The sequence below is a fragment of the Electrophorus electricus genome, chromosome 14 (assembly GCF_041902795.1).
Source record: "Electrophorus electricus isolate QZ-2024a chromosome 14, ASM4190279v1, whole genome shotgun sequence".
Classification (NCBI taxonomy): domain Eukaryota; kingdom Metazoa; phylum Chordata; class Actinopteri; order Gymnotiformes; family Gymnotidae; genus Electrophorus; species Electrophorus electricus.
In genome coordinates, this window is record NC_137510.1 from 9,142,679 (window position 1) to 9,156,026 (window position 13,348).

The 13,348-nt window shown below is 42.3% G+C and overlaps 1 protein-coding gene across 1 annotated transcript; it reads right to left on the reverse strand.

The window, feature by feature from the left end:
- Window positions 1-387: 387 nt before the first annotated feature.
- olfm3a (olfactomedin 3a) lies at window positions 388-12,054 on the reverse strand. The gene is made up of 6 exons (XM_027021518.3): window positions 11,638-12,054; window positions 6,813-6,956; window positions 5,457-5,612; window positions 4,661-4,880; window positions 1,907-2,013; window positions 388-1,651 (listed from the first exon to the last, which is right to left on the reverse strand). Exons 1-6 carry the CDS (start codon window positions 11,704-11,706, stop codon window positions 974-976), a joined length of 1,374 nt encoding a protein of 457 aa, XP_026877319.1. The 5' UTR covers window positions 11,707-12,054; the 3' UTR covers window positions 388-973.
- Between the last annotated feature and the right edge of the window lie 1,294 nt (window positions 12,055-13,348).

The following is a 13,348-nucleotide window of genomic DNA, read 5'->3' on the forward strand; positions in this document are numbered from 1 at the left end:
GCTGAACCAACAGGGGCTGGGAAGCATTTAAATTCCTTTTGTGCTAGTGGACAGCGAATCTTGAGACAGACATGAGAAGAAGAAATTGCAGTGAGGGGCTCAAATCATCCCTGCTCCTCTGCCCTTGATGTTGATTGAAAATGCCAAAGGACAGCACTCAAAGTCATCAAACTGAATGCATGAGAATTTCTGATTTTAGAGAGCTGGCCCATCAAGAGCACCTTGAAAAGTGGCCATAATAACCTTCACCATTTGCACTCTGGGGTATTCAAAATACCAGTCTCACACTGTCCTTCTGATCACCTGACCTCACCATGTATATTTGGTGAATATGATACTATCCTAATACTCCTCTAATAACTCTTCTATTATCTTTATTGGTCATGGCTGATGTATTATATATAAAATATTTATTCTGACAGACATGACAAATATTACAATCATTCATATTAGGTTCATATTTAGAGGAACGTCACAAAGCTTTATAGAGCTTAACAACTAAGCAGAAACTTGCCTCATAAGACTGGAAAAGGACTGAAAGCACAATACAACCATAAAACATAAGAAAAAATGGGTTTGTAACAGACTAAGACAGTAATAAATATAAATAAAAAATCTGAACATTCATGCAAAAAATGCTTTTAGAAACCTCTTGATTGCACAGAATGAAATGCTGCGAGGTAAGGCATGGTACTCTGAGTAGAGAAACAAAAGTTTGCCATTGTTCAGTTCACACTAAAATCAGTTCATGAGTCAGTGCTGAAGTCATTGTTCCTTTTATCGGTTTGTGCAGCTTCCTCACCAAATTGAAAAGGCTGTGACCTCAGTTGATCACACTGTCATGTCAATGCAAAGGCTATGTTTAGTCCTATGTGTAGTCTACTTTGGAAAAGAAAAAAAACAAGAGGGAAAAAAATACAGTACCTTATCATGTTCTACCTGGCAAGACCCCTCGCTCTTCTCTACTGCATGTTTATGAGTCGTCCTCTGTTTTGATAACGTGGTACAGTGTGACATTGAATATGACCTGGTGACCGTTGTTCCAGGCATACAGTGCCCTCTCTCTGGCGTTGTAGTCGAGCATGGAGATGTGAAAGTACTGGTTGTGGAAGGGAATGTCCGTGTACTCATAGCTGGACATCTTGGTGTTGTAGGAGTAGTAAACCTTGGCACCAGTTAGGTGGGAGTTGGTGATGTAGAGCGTGCCACAGATCATGAAGGACTCACCGGCGTTGCGCTTGGAGTACTCCGTGTTCCACGTATGCAGCACCTCCAGGGTCTGGGGCTCCAACTGCGAGATCACAATGTTCCCTGCATTCTGGTTGGTGGCATAGACGGCCCAGAGGCCCAGCTCATCGGCCATCAGGTCGATATCTGAGAAGCCGCCCCAGGTGTAGGGGTAGACATTGTGGAAACCGGCATACTCGAGTGCTCTCTGCGCCAGAACCCGCCCCGTCTCAAAGCTGTACTTCACGATAATGTTGCTCTGCTCTTTGTTGTAGTACAGGGAGCCATTGTACACCACATGATTAGTTCCAGCCCATTTGAAGGGAAGGTAGTAGGTTCGTGACTCCAGGCCAGAGACAAAGTCTGCCATAGACTTATATTCGCGTACCACCTTGCTGTTGGTGTAGGTATCCATGTACCACACCTGTAGCAAAGACATAGAAATTATTAGGGTGTTTTGCAATTCAAATCGCTCCTGTCCCAAAGGTAAACTGATTTAATACAAAAGCTGAACAGCCTTTAATTATAAAAGCTGTTAAATGTTTTACATTTAGACAAATACTTCTATTGCAATTTTCTAAGAGTGACCATACATGCTAAAGTGACACAATATGGATTTCTCCTCCTAGCAATATATATTTCTAACACTAATTGATTAATTTAGATCTGTAGAACTCACTCTATTGTTTCTTGGAGATGCCATTGGATCAGTCATCCATGCGCCAAACCGGGTCCCTGATGTCTTTACAGTCACGGGTCCTGTGATTTTCATTAATTTCCCACACGCTGGTAATAATGAAACACACTGATAAGATGTAGGACAGCCCCCCCCCCCTTCTAACTAGATTCCTGAAGCCAATTTCATGGCTGCCCTGATGATGCGTGTGGCTGTGTTCTGCATGTTAAAACAGTATCACCACCGAAATACGAAACAGCTTAACACGTCTGTCTCCCAGACTGGGATACAATTAGCACAGCTATCAATAATGGATTCAGACATCTGTTCGAATTTCTTTAAGCAGCTATTTAAGGCTGTTTTTTGGTAAATCTGTTTCAGACCCAAAGGTGGCATTTAGAGGTATTTAGCATCATCTGTCATTTCAAATTATTCAATTACACTGCTTATATAATTCTTAAAGGTGTAGTTCACTACTTATATACATTATAGAACCAACAGTATGTGGACACTCCTAATTATTGAGAATTTTGCTTAAGCCATAGCCACAACTGTAAGTGTATAAAATCTCCATAGACATAGTTCACTGGCAGAAGAATGGGTCATATTGAAGTTCTCAGTAACTTAAAACGTACCAGTGTCATAGGATGCCACCTTAGCCAAACGTTCATGAAATTTCTGCCCTGCTAAATTTTCCTCCATCTGCTAAAAGTGCTAATATTGTGAAATGGAAGTCTGTAGTTGCAACAGCAGCTTAGCTATGAAGTGGTAGACCATGCAAAACTCACATAGCCTGCCCTCTGTTGGTACACTATGGTAGACCATGAGAAACACACAGCCTGCCCTCAGTTGGTAGACCATATCAGACCATGCGAAACTCACACAGCCTGCCCTCTGTTGGTACACCATGGTAGACCATGAGAAACTCATACAGCCTGCCCTCTGTTGGTACACCATGGTAGACCATGAGAAACACACAGCCTGCCCCCAGTTGGTAGACCATATTAGACCATGCGAAACTCACACAGCCTGCCTTCTGTTGCATCACTCACTACAGAACTCCAAATTGCCACTGCAAAGCAACATCAGCACAAGAACTGTGTGTCAGGAGATTTATAAAAAAAAAGGTTTCCTTGACTGAGCAGCAGTACGCTAATGTATGAGTTTAATATCGCAATGTGCAATGTCAGGCGTCAGCTGAAGTGCCCCAGCACACCACTACTGGACTCCAGGATGGTCGAAACATGTTCTCTAGAGTAATGAATCATAGTTCACTATCTCCGTATTGGATGAATGAATCAGGGTGTGGTGGATAGCAAAAGTAAACTGTGGTGGAGCAGTAATAGTGGTTTAGGGCAGTTGTTCAGGCCCATTTGTGACATCACAAATTCTCTTTTGACTAAATAGGCACAAACACACTCAAAAACCTTGTGGATAGCCTTCCTAGAAGAATGGAGGATGTTATTGCCACATATAGGTAATCAACTCCATATCAATTTCCATGGTTTTGTGATGTCCAACAATGCCAGATAGGTGTGATGGCCAGGTGTCCACATACTTTTGGCCATACAGTATATATAGTTAACGATGTGTGTGTATATATATATATATATATATATATATATAATGTGTGCTGGGAAAAATACAGTATATATAAAGGCTCTGCCTCTTATAAGACAAATATGATGGCATGCTGAAACAAAATGCAGTTAACAAACTATCAAATACACATGTATTTAAAAAATGATCATAAAACTTTGAATACATTTGTCTGGGTGAGCAGGGGACATTTCTGTCTCAAAGTGATCATGGAATGTAAAGCCAGTGTCTCCTGGGTGATGCTTCTGAGCACCTGGTTGAGCATTGCTCTATAATAACATTATATACCAGCTGTAGTGGGACCTCTTCAGTGTCTGCTTGACAGGATGTCAATTAGGACCAGCCTTGAATAGACGTAAAATCATGGTGAGGATTTTTTGAATTAACTCTTTTGTGGAATTAGAGCTCTTGTGTTAAACTTTAGTACTCATGGAAGTGGTTTCACCCAGTAATGATAGTACTGACAATGATAATGGCAGTGGCAAGGAGGTGATATTAAAAGTGTCCTGGAATATGAGAAAGGCACCATATAAATGTAAATTTAAACAACAACAACAACAACAACAACAATAATAATAATTTAAAAAATAATGATGGTGAAATGGTCATAAGAGAAATGATGTTGATTGTAATGACTGTGACATTGACTAAGGACATGGAAATATTATCATGATTATCACATGTTCATCATGATCTTGTTCATATTTCTGACAGCCTTCTCTATATATAGTGGCAGTGGTTCTGATGGACATATTGATGATAACATTGACAAGTACTTGTCATACCATTAGTAGCAGCAGCAGGTCTTACAGACAGGAGTAGAGCAGTGTCAGTACTAATATCTTTCCCTCATAATGGACGCCAGTGAAGCATTTGGCAATCAGGCATGTGCTTCTTGTCCCCCTGTATTTCCTATTATTGTTTAATTATTGTCTGTGTAACTTAGATAATCTTGAGAAACACTATTTTATTACTGTTCTGCACATGTGGACAAGGACACAATGATGGATATAACAGCAAAGTGGCCTCTGACAATGATACTGGTAATTGTTGTAACCCTACTGTTCAGGTTTGCTGATAATGAGAGGAGTAATGATTGTAACGGCACTAGGGTTTCTTGATAATGATGGTAGTGTTACTGGCTGTGACGGCACTGACTGAGCTTGCTCATGCAGTTGCGGAGACGGCTGTCGAGACTGATGACTCTCTGGTAGAGCTGCTCGTAATCGTAGGCACCCAGCTCCTCCTGGATCCCCGTCAGTACAGACGACAGATTCCGGATCTCTTCTTTGAACTGGGAGATTAGCTTAGCGTCTGTTTTGTACTGCTCCAACACAGGGATCAGGGGCTGTAGTTCATCCATTCTGTCCTTCAGCTCCTGATCACACACAGACAGACACGTGTGCGCAGGCACATGGAGCCAGGCACACAGCACATGGATCAGGTAGGCTTTTACTGGTTGCACAAGCCTGAGATGAAAAGGTGCTTGATCACAGGCATAAGCAATGAGAGTTGGTAAGAGTAGGAGCACACACTCCCTTTGTCCTAGGTGTTGGGCTGGGGTGATAACCCCAAATGAAAGAGAGAACAAAGCCCACACATTTATTATGACAGTGTTTGACCAGAAGAGCCATATAACATCAAAAAGCGGTAAGATACTAAAAAAAGTCTATAGCAAGAGTAGTGTGCAGGCTTTGTTCTTTCACTAGTGATGAATGTCCCATGAATGTAGCACATTTCAGCAACTTTAAAATACAGCAGCTCAAATGTGCTCGAAGTGTCTATCAGTCTATATAAACTGAAAACTGGCTTAATGAATTTACATGTCAAGTGATTGTGTATATTTGATTTATCAACATTGATATATTTTAGTTGAATTTACAAAAAAATATAAATATGAAAATACATAAATCAAAAGATTCGATAGACAGAGAGGGTCCTTAAGAGCATTTACCTTGAAGTTCCTGGCCATAATAGTTTTGCGATCTTCCTCAATTTGTCTGAATTTGCTCCTGAGCCCCTTCATCTGGTTTTCCATCTTCATGACATACTGGAAGTCCCTCTGTGTGCGCAGGTTCAGCACCTCGATGGACTGTGACATGTTTTGCACCTGCACCATGGAAACGTCACGTCACCGAGCAGAACTGGTGCTTCTCACAACTCATGCACAGTTTTGTTCCGACTCAAATTTAGCACATAAATATGAAAACCTCAAGGAGACTGAATCACGAGAGCTAGTGCAAGCAAAATACAAAAAATGCAAAGTATGTGTGCCTGAGGACCATTGCTGTATACGGCTTGAGAGCTCCTCCTATACCGGCTACAGCTCAGCAGGCAAAACCAGGAGCACAGCATATCTGGAGGCTCCCCAACATGTGTTTACTGTTTCCTCTTCCTCAGCACAGGAACTGTATGGGGTGTGTTAAACCAGGGAGAACTGAGCTGTGTTGTAGAGCTCCAGGACACGACTGCTGTAAGCTCTTGTCTGTTTGAGAAAATGATGCCATCACCTTGCTTAATCTTGCACTGCCCCTGGTTCTTTATCAAACTGTCTTTCATTAATGAATCTTTAAAAGGTTGCATGATGAACAGCCTTTGGCCACTGGGGTTAACTTTAAATCTCTGGTGTTTTCTCCTTATCTACCAGTCAGGACCAGTGATGTAGGCAGGAGTGGGGGAAACACATAAATCATAAACAACTTCATCCTCTGTGGGTTTCAAGGCAGTAAAGCAAATAGAAATGGTAATAAATCTGCATATTAATGTTGGCAGCTAATGCTGTCCAATGGGATGAACTATATGTCATTAATCATTAATATAGGTATTAAGTACCCTGCAGAGACTGGAGCATGTGCTGAGTTGAGGAGTACACAATGTATGTGCATGCATGTGTGTGTGTGTGTGTGTGTGTGTGTGTGTGTGCTAAAAAAGAGAAAAACAGGAGGATGCTATGGGTGGGAGAAAACAGCTTCAGTGGAGGGGTTTGTGTCCATGCAGTGTCTTGTATTTTAGCCTGGCTACAGTGGTTTCCTAAAATGTGTCAGTCCCTTAGGCATAATTATGCATTAGTCATTCACTCATAAAACACTCTATTCACAACATCAGAGTGAGTGTGTGTGTGTGCGTGAGAGAGAAAAAGAGTAAGAGGCTCTAATTGTGTGTGTATTCGTGAGTAAGAGAGAGGCAGTGTGTGTCTGTGTGTGTGTGTTTGAGCGAGTGGCAGTGAGCTTGTGTATGACAGAAGGAGGGGCAGTGAGTGTATGAGAGAGAAACTGTTTTTGCGTGTGTGTATCTGAGGACTTTCTGGAACCTTCTCCAGTAGCTGGCGTAGCTGTTTGCTCTTGGCATCTCTGGAACAGAGGTTCTGCTCTGGTGCCACAACAGTGCAAATACACCGGCCGTCTGCATCCTGCGCTGAGCTGTACACCTGCCAACCCTCCTTTGGTCCGATTGTCTGTGAACACATGCAAACATCCCACATGGTATTTACAGCAATACACATGCACATGCACACATGCAAAGATCGCATTCCTATCTTTGTGAGATTTTTAACTGACTTTTTACTTTTCTGACTTTTGAAAAGAATGAAATATTTTCATTCGTATAGAAGTTCTTAAAGAACAGGGAATTTTTGATCTCAACAAAGGGCTAATCACATGTCCACATTCGCACAACAAGTGATCTTGTTCAGTAATCACGTAGTAAGGTAATCACATTCATTTTGGTGGGTGGTAAAGCGCTTACTGTAGAAAGAAATTATGTGATACACTGGCTGCATGTGGATGGAATGTCTTTTTTTTTTTCTTTCTCTCACTAGCTCTCTTTCTCTTGCCATGCCATCTCCAGGCCTTCCACACAGTAACAGATGCCCCCAAAACCAACAGTCTGACACAGACACAGCTGCGGTCTACCCCGGCTACAATGGTTGTTGGGGCAAGGATGGATGGGCTGATGGTGGAGTGTACACTCACACACACTCTCATGGCCTTGCCTTCCAGGAGCTCTAATCTAAGTGGAAATGTGTTTTAGTTGGGCGTGCGAGAACAGCTCAGGGGCTGCTTCCAGATCAGAGGGCGAGAGACTGAGAGAGAGGGAGGGATGTGCATGTCAGACAGCGTGGTGATGACATGCACTCACGCTGCACCTCCCCATACCCCCACGGCTGGATCTGACTCCCCTCTCCTGGCTTTGATGTATAATTTGTACAGTTGAGGTGGAGTTGAGATGCGAGGCACATCATGGCGCAGAACAAAAGCAAACAGGGTTTGAAAAACGGCTGTTTGATTCAACAGTCCCAGCAGAAATGTGTGAAAAAGAGAGAGAGAGGAAGAGAGACAAAAAGACAGAAAGTGATGGGTACACTGAGAGCAGGAAACAGAGAGAAAGAGAGGGAGAAGCAGAGACAGAGAGTTGGAGTGGATTTAGGACCTTTGAGTGTACTGGATGGGACATTCATGAAGCTCATCATCTATCCATCTTTACTGTCTGCTCCATCTGAACACACGCACACACACACAGACACACACCTCACATACTCCTCACACATATAGCTACTGCTGTCAGTCATTCTTGGGCTTATTCAATGTGTCTCTGTTCCTGTTCTCTTCATCTCTCTATTCCTGTTCTCTTCATCTCTCTATTTATGTCTATTATCCTCCTATATTTTTCATCCTATTTCCCTCTCCCACATCTCTACCTGTTTTTGCTCCAACTTTCTCAGAAGAGAACACACACCATCAGAGTGAAATCAGGGAGAGAATCATTTGGAAATAGCACTGATTTAGGTCCAACCTCTGTAGGAAAGTAATAACTGTTCCCAGCATTCAAACACTAGGTCTAATTCACTAAAGGTGAAAAGAGAATATGACTCTCTTACTTGGCCACAGTGATTCATTAGACCATTTCGTCCAACATCAAAGAGCAGCTTGCTAAATGAGTTAACATTTTGCTTCTGAGCCTGGACAACATGAAGCTTCTGGGGCCATCAGCTGGAACTGCACTGAGACAGGCATTTAAGTGAACCACAGCACACTATGACACACGGTAGTCTTAAGATCACAAGGCATGGATGCAAACCCACAGGGGAGGCTAAACGGGAAGGCGTATGTGTGTGTCTGTGTCTCTGTGTCTGCCTGTGTGTGGGCGTGTGTTCTTGTGTATGTGTGTGCATGTAATGTATATCCATATGCAAGCATTAATAAATGTTGAACTGAATGTTGAGCTGAATATTCTTGAGACAGAGAGATTCTTTATCTCCAGGTTTATTTTGGTGTGTCATGCTAGTCATCAATCTTTCACTAAACAAAAACTATTATAAAGACAGAAGACCTGGGGTTTTCATTACTTATCATAAAAGGAAGAAGTGAGTGCAGGTTTTCTTTCATTCTCTTCTTCTATATTTCCCTCATTCTCTCTCTCTTTCTCTTTCCCTTTTTCTTTATCTCTCTCTTTTAATTTTACCCCCTCTTTCTCTCACCTTCCCTGTCTCTGCCTTTCTCCATCTCCTTCACTCTGTCCCTCCCTCTCTTATTCTTTCTGTCTCTCCCTTTCTTTATCTCTTTCTCTCTCTCCCTTCCCTTTCACTTTTCTCTCTCCTCTTCTTTCTCTCTCCTTCTCCTTCTCTCTTTCTCTCCCTCCCTCTCTTTCTAAGGTGCATCACCATTTGCTGTGCAGTACAGCTCGTAATGGGTTATCTGGCCAAACAAGCCCATGTAGAACAAGTGTTTGCTATCAGCCTAGCAAACTGATGAGACCTGGAACAAATGCCCTGCTTTGCCCCTACCTGCTCATCACCACAACCTCAATTCCCACCACTGCCGCAGGATTCGGTTTTAATTAGAGGCTGAGCTGCACTCTTACTGCCAATACGCATAAACGAAATGCTCATTTCTATTGACAGGCCATGAAGGATGCCACTTTGCCCATCTATTACAGAGGACATTCAGCTACAGCCTCAATACTTAGCTAAACTTACCCCTAAAATGTGTAGTGTACACAAACACCCGAGCACCCATCCAACCACCAACACATAAACCCACTTATCTTGTTTCCATTTTTCTAATGCCCCCAGAAGTTGACTGCTATGAGTATCAAATTGTGACTGCCTAAATCTATCCATACAGTGACACCTTTGTCCCATTAAGACCTGACTGAGTTGCCTGAATAAACATTACCCTAAATTTAGCATGTGTCTCCAGGCAAGGACACTTATCTGAGATTAGTGACCTTGCATTACTGTCCAATTATGTCCACAAAAATATGACAGGCATGAAATCAATCCTGGATCCTCACTCTTCCATAAAACCAATGCTAGATCCTCACACTTCCATAAAACCAATCCTAGATCCTTACTCTTTCATAAAACCAATTCTACATTCTCACACTTACATAAAACCACTTATATAAATCCAGTCCTAGATCCTCACTCTTGCTTTGATTAGCTTTATTAGTGTGGCTTTGTGAAGGTACCTCACTAAATTTATTGTTTTGACCTTTGGACTGTGTCTTTAATCACAGAAAGGGCAGTTGGACAGGGATGTGTATGTACTTGCTCCTTCACAGATCCTGAAGTCACTGGAAGATAGACACTGACACCAAAGCTTCTTGAGGCATTATAAGGGTCAGATGCTTAAAGACACCGAGACTGTCCCTGCATCTGTGTGTTATGTGTTTTATATGGTTAGATGATTCAGGTGCATGTAAGCCACTCTGGGAATTTTCCTCTGTAAATGATCCTCATATGCCAAACAGCTTCAGCAGTAATTAAACATGAAAACGACTATGTCCTTTTTGCCTATACTACAGCTCATAATTGTGAAAGCACACATTCCAATAATTCAAAGTGATCATCATAAATAGCTCTTATCATCCATTTCATTAGCAAGGACAACATTCAGAAACCACAGTCATTAATTGTCATACGTGAACACGTCAAAGCATATATCTAATTATTATAACCCTATATGGACCTTAATAGGAAATGCTTACGTCCGTGTTTCATTATTTAATATTTCACTGAATGTAAAATGTCCGCTGAAAGATTACCTTTCTGTGAAGACATTGTTTGGCTACTCAACGTATTGAGTATGCATACAAAATTAAGTGCAAGACTTTGCGTGGTACCTGCACGCCCCCTGTCCTTGAAAAACACTTCAGCACCTCCGTAGAGTGGACAGCTCCTCAAACCCCACACAACGCACACATTTAGCAACCATTGCAAGTATATTTGGCGATAGAGTAGCCCAGAGTGCAGCGACTATTTTGCTACTTGTTACGCTGCTAGAATTGTAGGTGTAATGTTGTAGGCCTGTTGTATTGAGTAGGTTTTTTTCTGTCTACTGAGAAGCTATATCATATATGTTCTGTAACTGTCCATTTTAAAACATGGGAGCCCAGACAGGGATGATGAGTGAATTAGCCTATCTTCTTGATACAGCACTATAGCTTATAACACAATTGCATCAAATCCAGCCGATGTCACAAATTGTACTCAACATATAACACATTAAATCGAAGCAGTACAACGGTATAATTGATCGAATGTAATACCTACTGCGTCACGCGCAGTTTTCCCCTCCTGAAAAAAATAGCTTTTATGATTTGACAAGCAAATTGCAGAGTGAAAATTTAAACTGCAAGTGTCAGCATCTAGTGAGTACGAACTTAAGAGGGGAATGGTATAGTGCCATTGCATTTAGAATTTTTTGCTTCTGGTAAAACCTTGTGAAGATCAACCCATCCACTCTATATCTGAATGTAACCAGTGACATCGTCACACGTGTTTGAACACATCTAGGTATAACTGTAACGTCTGTTTGTAACCTGGACAAACTTTGAAAATAATATCGACACGCTTTCTGGAAACGCACATTAATGTACGTAATAGGTTTTAAAGCATTTTGATTATTATTTCTTGATTTAGACTAAAGAAGCACATAAACTTCAAGAAACCTGTGAAACCACGGACAGACGGGTGGACCTTAAAGACCTTAAACACAGACACGACACCCGCAGTTTTAAAGCGTTTTAAAAAAATCATCAGCGCCTTATTTACCACAGATATTTTTCATTAGCTTGTTACACAAAACACAGATATTTAAGACTATGCTTTATTACGTTAAGATATGATGGCTCACCATTGAAGGATATAATCCGAAGATGACGAGGGAAAAGAGCGGACACAGGATGCCGAAAAGAGACCGCATTCTGTCGGGAGACAGTTGTACTTTTCACGCGTATTTTCACGCGGTCCTGACTACAGGGACCGGCAGCGTCGCCGCTGGAAAATGCCCGCCGATCAGAGTGGCAAAACGGAACAGGGCGGATAGATCCACATTCATTACCCCGCCGTGTGCCGCGTGGCTCCTGCGTGCAACCAATACTGAGCGCGCCGTTGGATAGCGCAGCGGCAGAGTAAAGTTAAGACCACACGTTTCTGCGCGATACAACTGATTGCAGGCGAGTTCCCGAGGCCATGGAGTTGTATACCACGGACACGCGCGTCAAACCCACGCTGTGGAGATAGACCTGCACAACGGATATGACATCATTTGATGGTTCACCTCAGTCCACTTGAAGCAGATGTTCTGAACTACCAAAATCATTATTTATTCTATAGGAGCCCACCCCGCTTGTGTTTCTTCACAAAAACCAAAACTTGTTTTTTGCCCGTGGGTCTGTCATGTCAGTTCTCGGACTATAGCCAACAGCCAGGAGCGCGAGATGCAGTGAAATGTTACGCGAATGTAACATTACCAATTATTATTTGTAAAGAATAAAAGTACGTATATAAATACTCAAAGAACACATTTCGCTCTCTTAAACACAGGATAAGAACATTACTCCATACTTTAGAAATATCTGGTCTGGATGTTTTCTAGCGCATCGTGATTCGGCACTTCACAAGTAAGCACTGTTTCGATTCCTGTCCGTCAGGTTGGATGATGTGACGAAGAATGACATATTCTAATACCAGCGCCAGCGGAAACTGCGGCCAATGAGGGAGAGATAAGAGAGGAAAGTGAACGGCTTTATTACCCCAGAACACACCTTAGCCTGTGGTTTATTACTCCAGAACATTACTCCATTAGCCTGTGGTTTTGGCACAATAGTCCATTATGCACCTGCAGGTCATGAAGGGGTTGACATTAAGCTTATGATCTAAACATTTTTAGAGACGAACTCTAAACAGTCTTGTCTTCTTGTCTATTAGTAGAATTGCTGTGCAGATTTTATTTTCACTGATTGCATACAACCTGATTTAGAACACCATATGGGGGGTGTTATTTGGGAGGGGGGGGGGTGTTTCTGGGGTAATGTGTGCCATGGGGTGTGATTTCCTCTGAGCAACATGTTGTAAATGTTGTGCCTCTTTTCTTGGACCTGAGTGGGGCAGATAAGATGCGTCTCACGTATTTGCACCTACAGGAGAGAAAATATGCTTAGTTTCTATTAGAGACCCCACCCATCCGGGCGTTACTCCTGTCTTCACAAGGTGTAAAACAGTTCCCTGGTGTTGGGCAGGATAACTGGCGGATGCTCCCTCAGAAACTTGTGTGTGTACGTGTTTGTGTGTGTCGGCATGGTGAGCCTGATTAGCAGCTTCAGGTTTGTTTACAGCAGCGAGTGGAGAGCAGAACAGCAGAGGGGCCAGCAGGTGGAGGAGGGGGCAGATCCAGCTGGATGCAAGTTTGAGTGTGTGTGTTCTCTGAGGTTAAACATCGCATCTGACAGATTGCTTTACACAGCTGAAGGTTTGACAGCAAGTACACCCTAGAGGCAACACTCCGCTGAAGATCCTGTTCAACTGAAGAGTGTTTAGAACTTGCAGGAAGGTGCATTTGAAGG

What these genes read in the sequence shown, in the direction of transcription:
- olfm3a (XM_027021518.3), bottom strand. Translation starts at nt 11,706, where the DNA reads ATGCGGTCTCTTTTCGGCATCCTGTGTCCGCTCTTTTCCCTCGTCATC. An exon ending in TCGGATTATATCCTTCAATG is followed by an intron (nt 6,957 to 11,637) that starts GTGAGCCATCAT and finishes ATGTGTTCACAG; the next exon opens with ACAATCGGACCAAAGGAGGG. An exon ending in TTATGGCCAGGAACTTCAAG is followed by an intron (nt 4,881 to 5,456) that starts GTAAATGCTCTT and finishes GTGTGTGATCAG; the next exon opens with GAGCTGAAGGACAGAATGGA.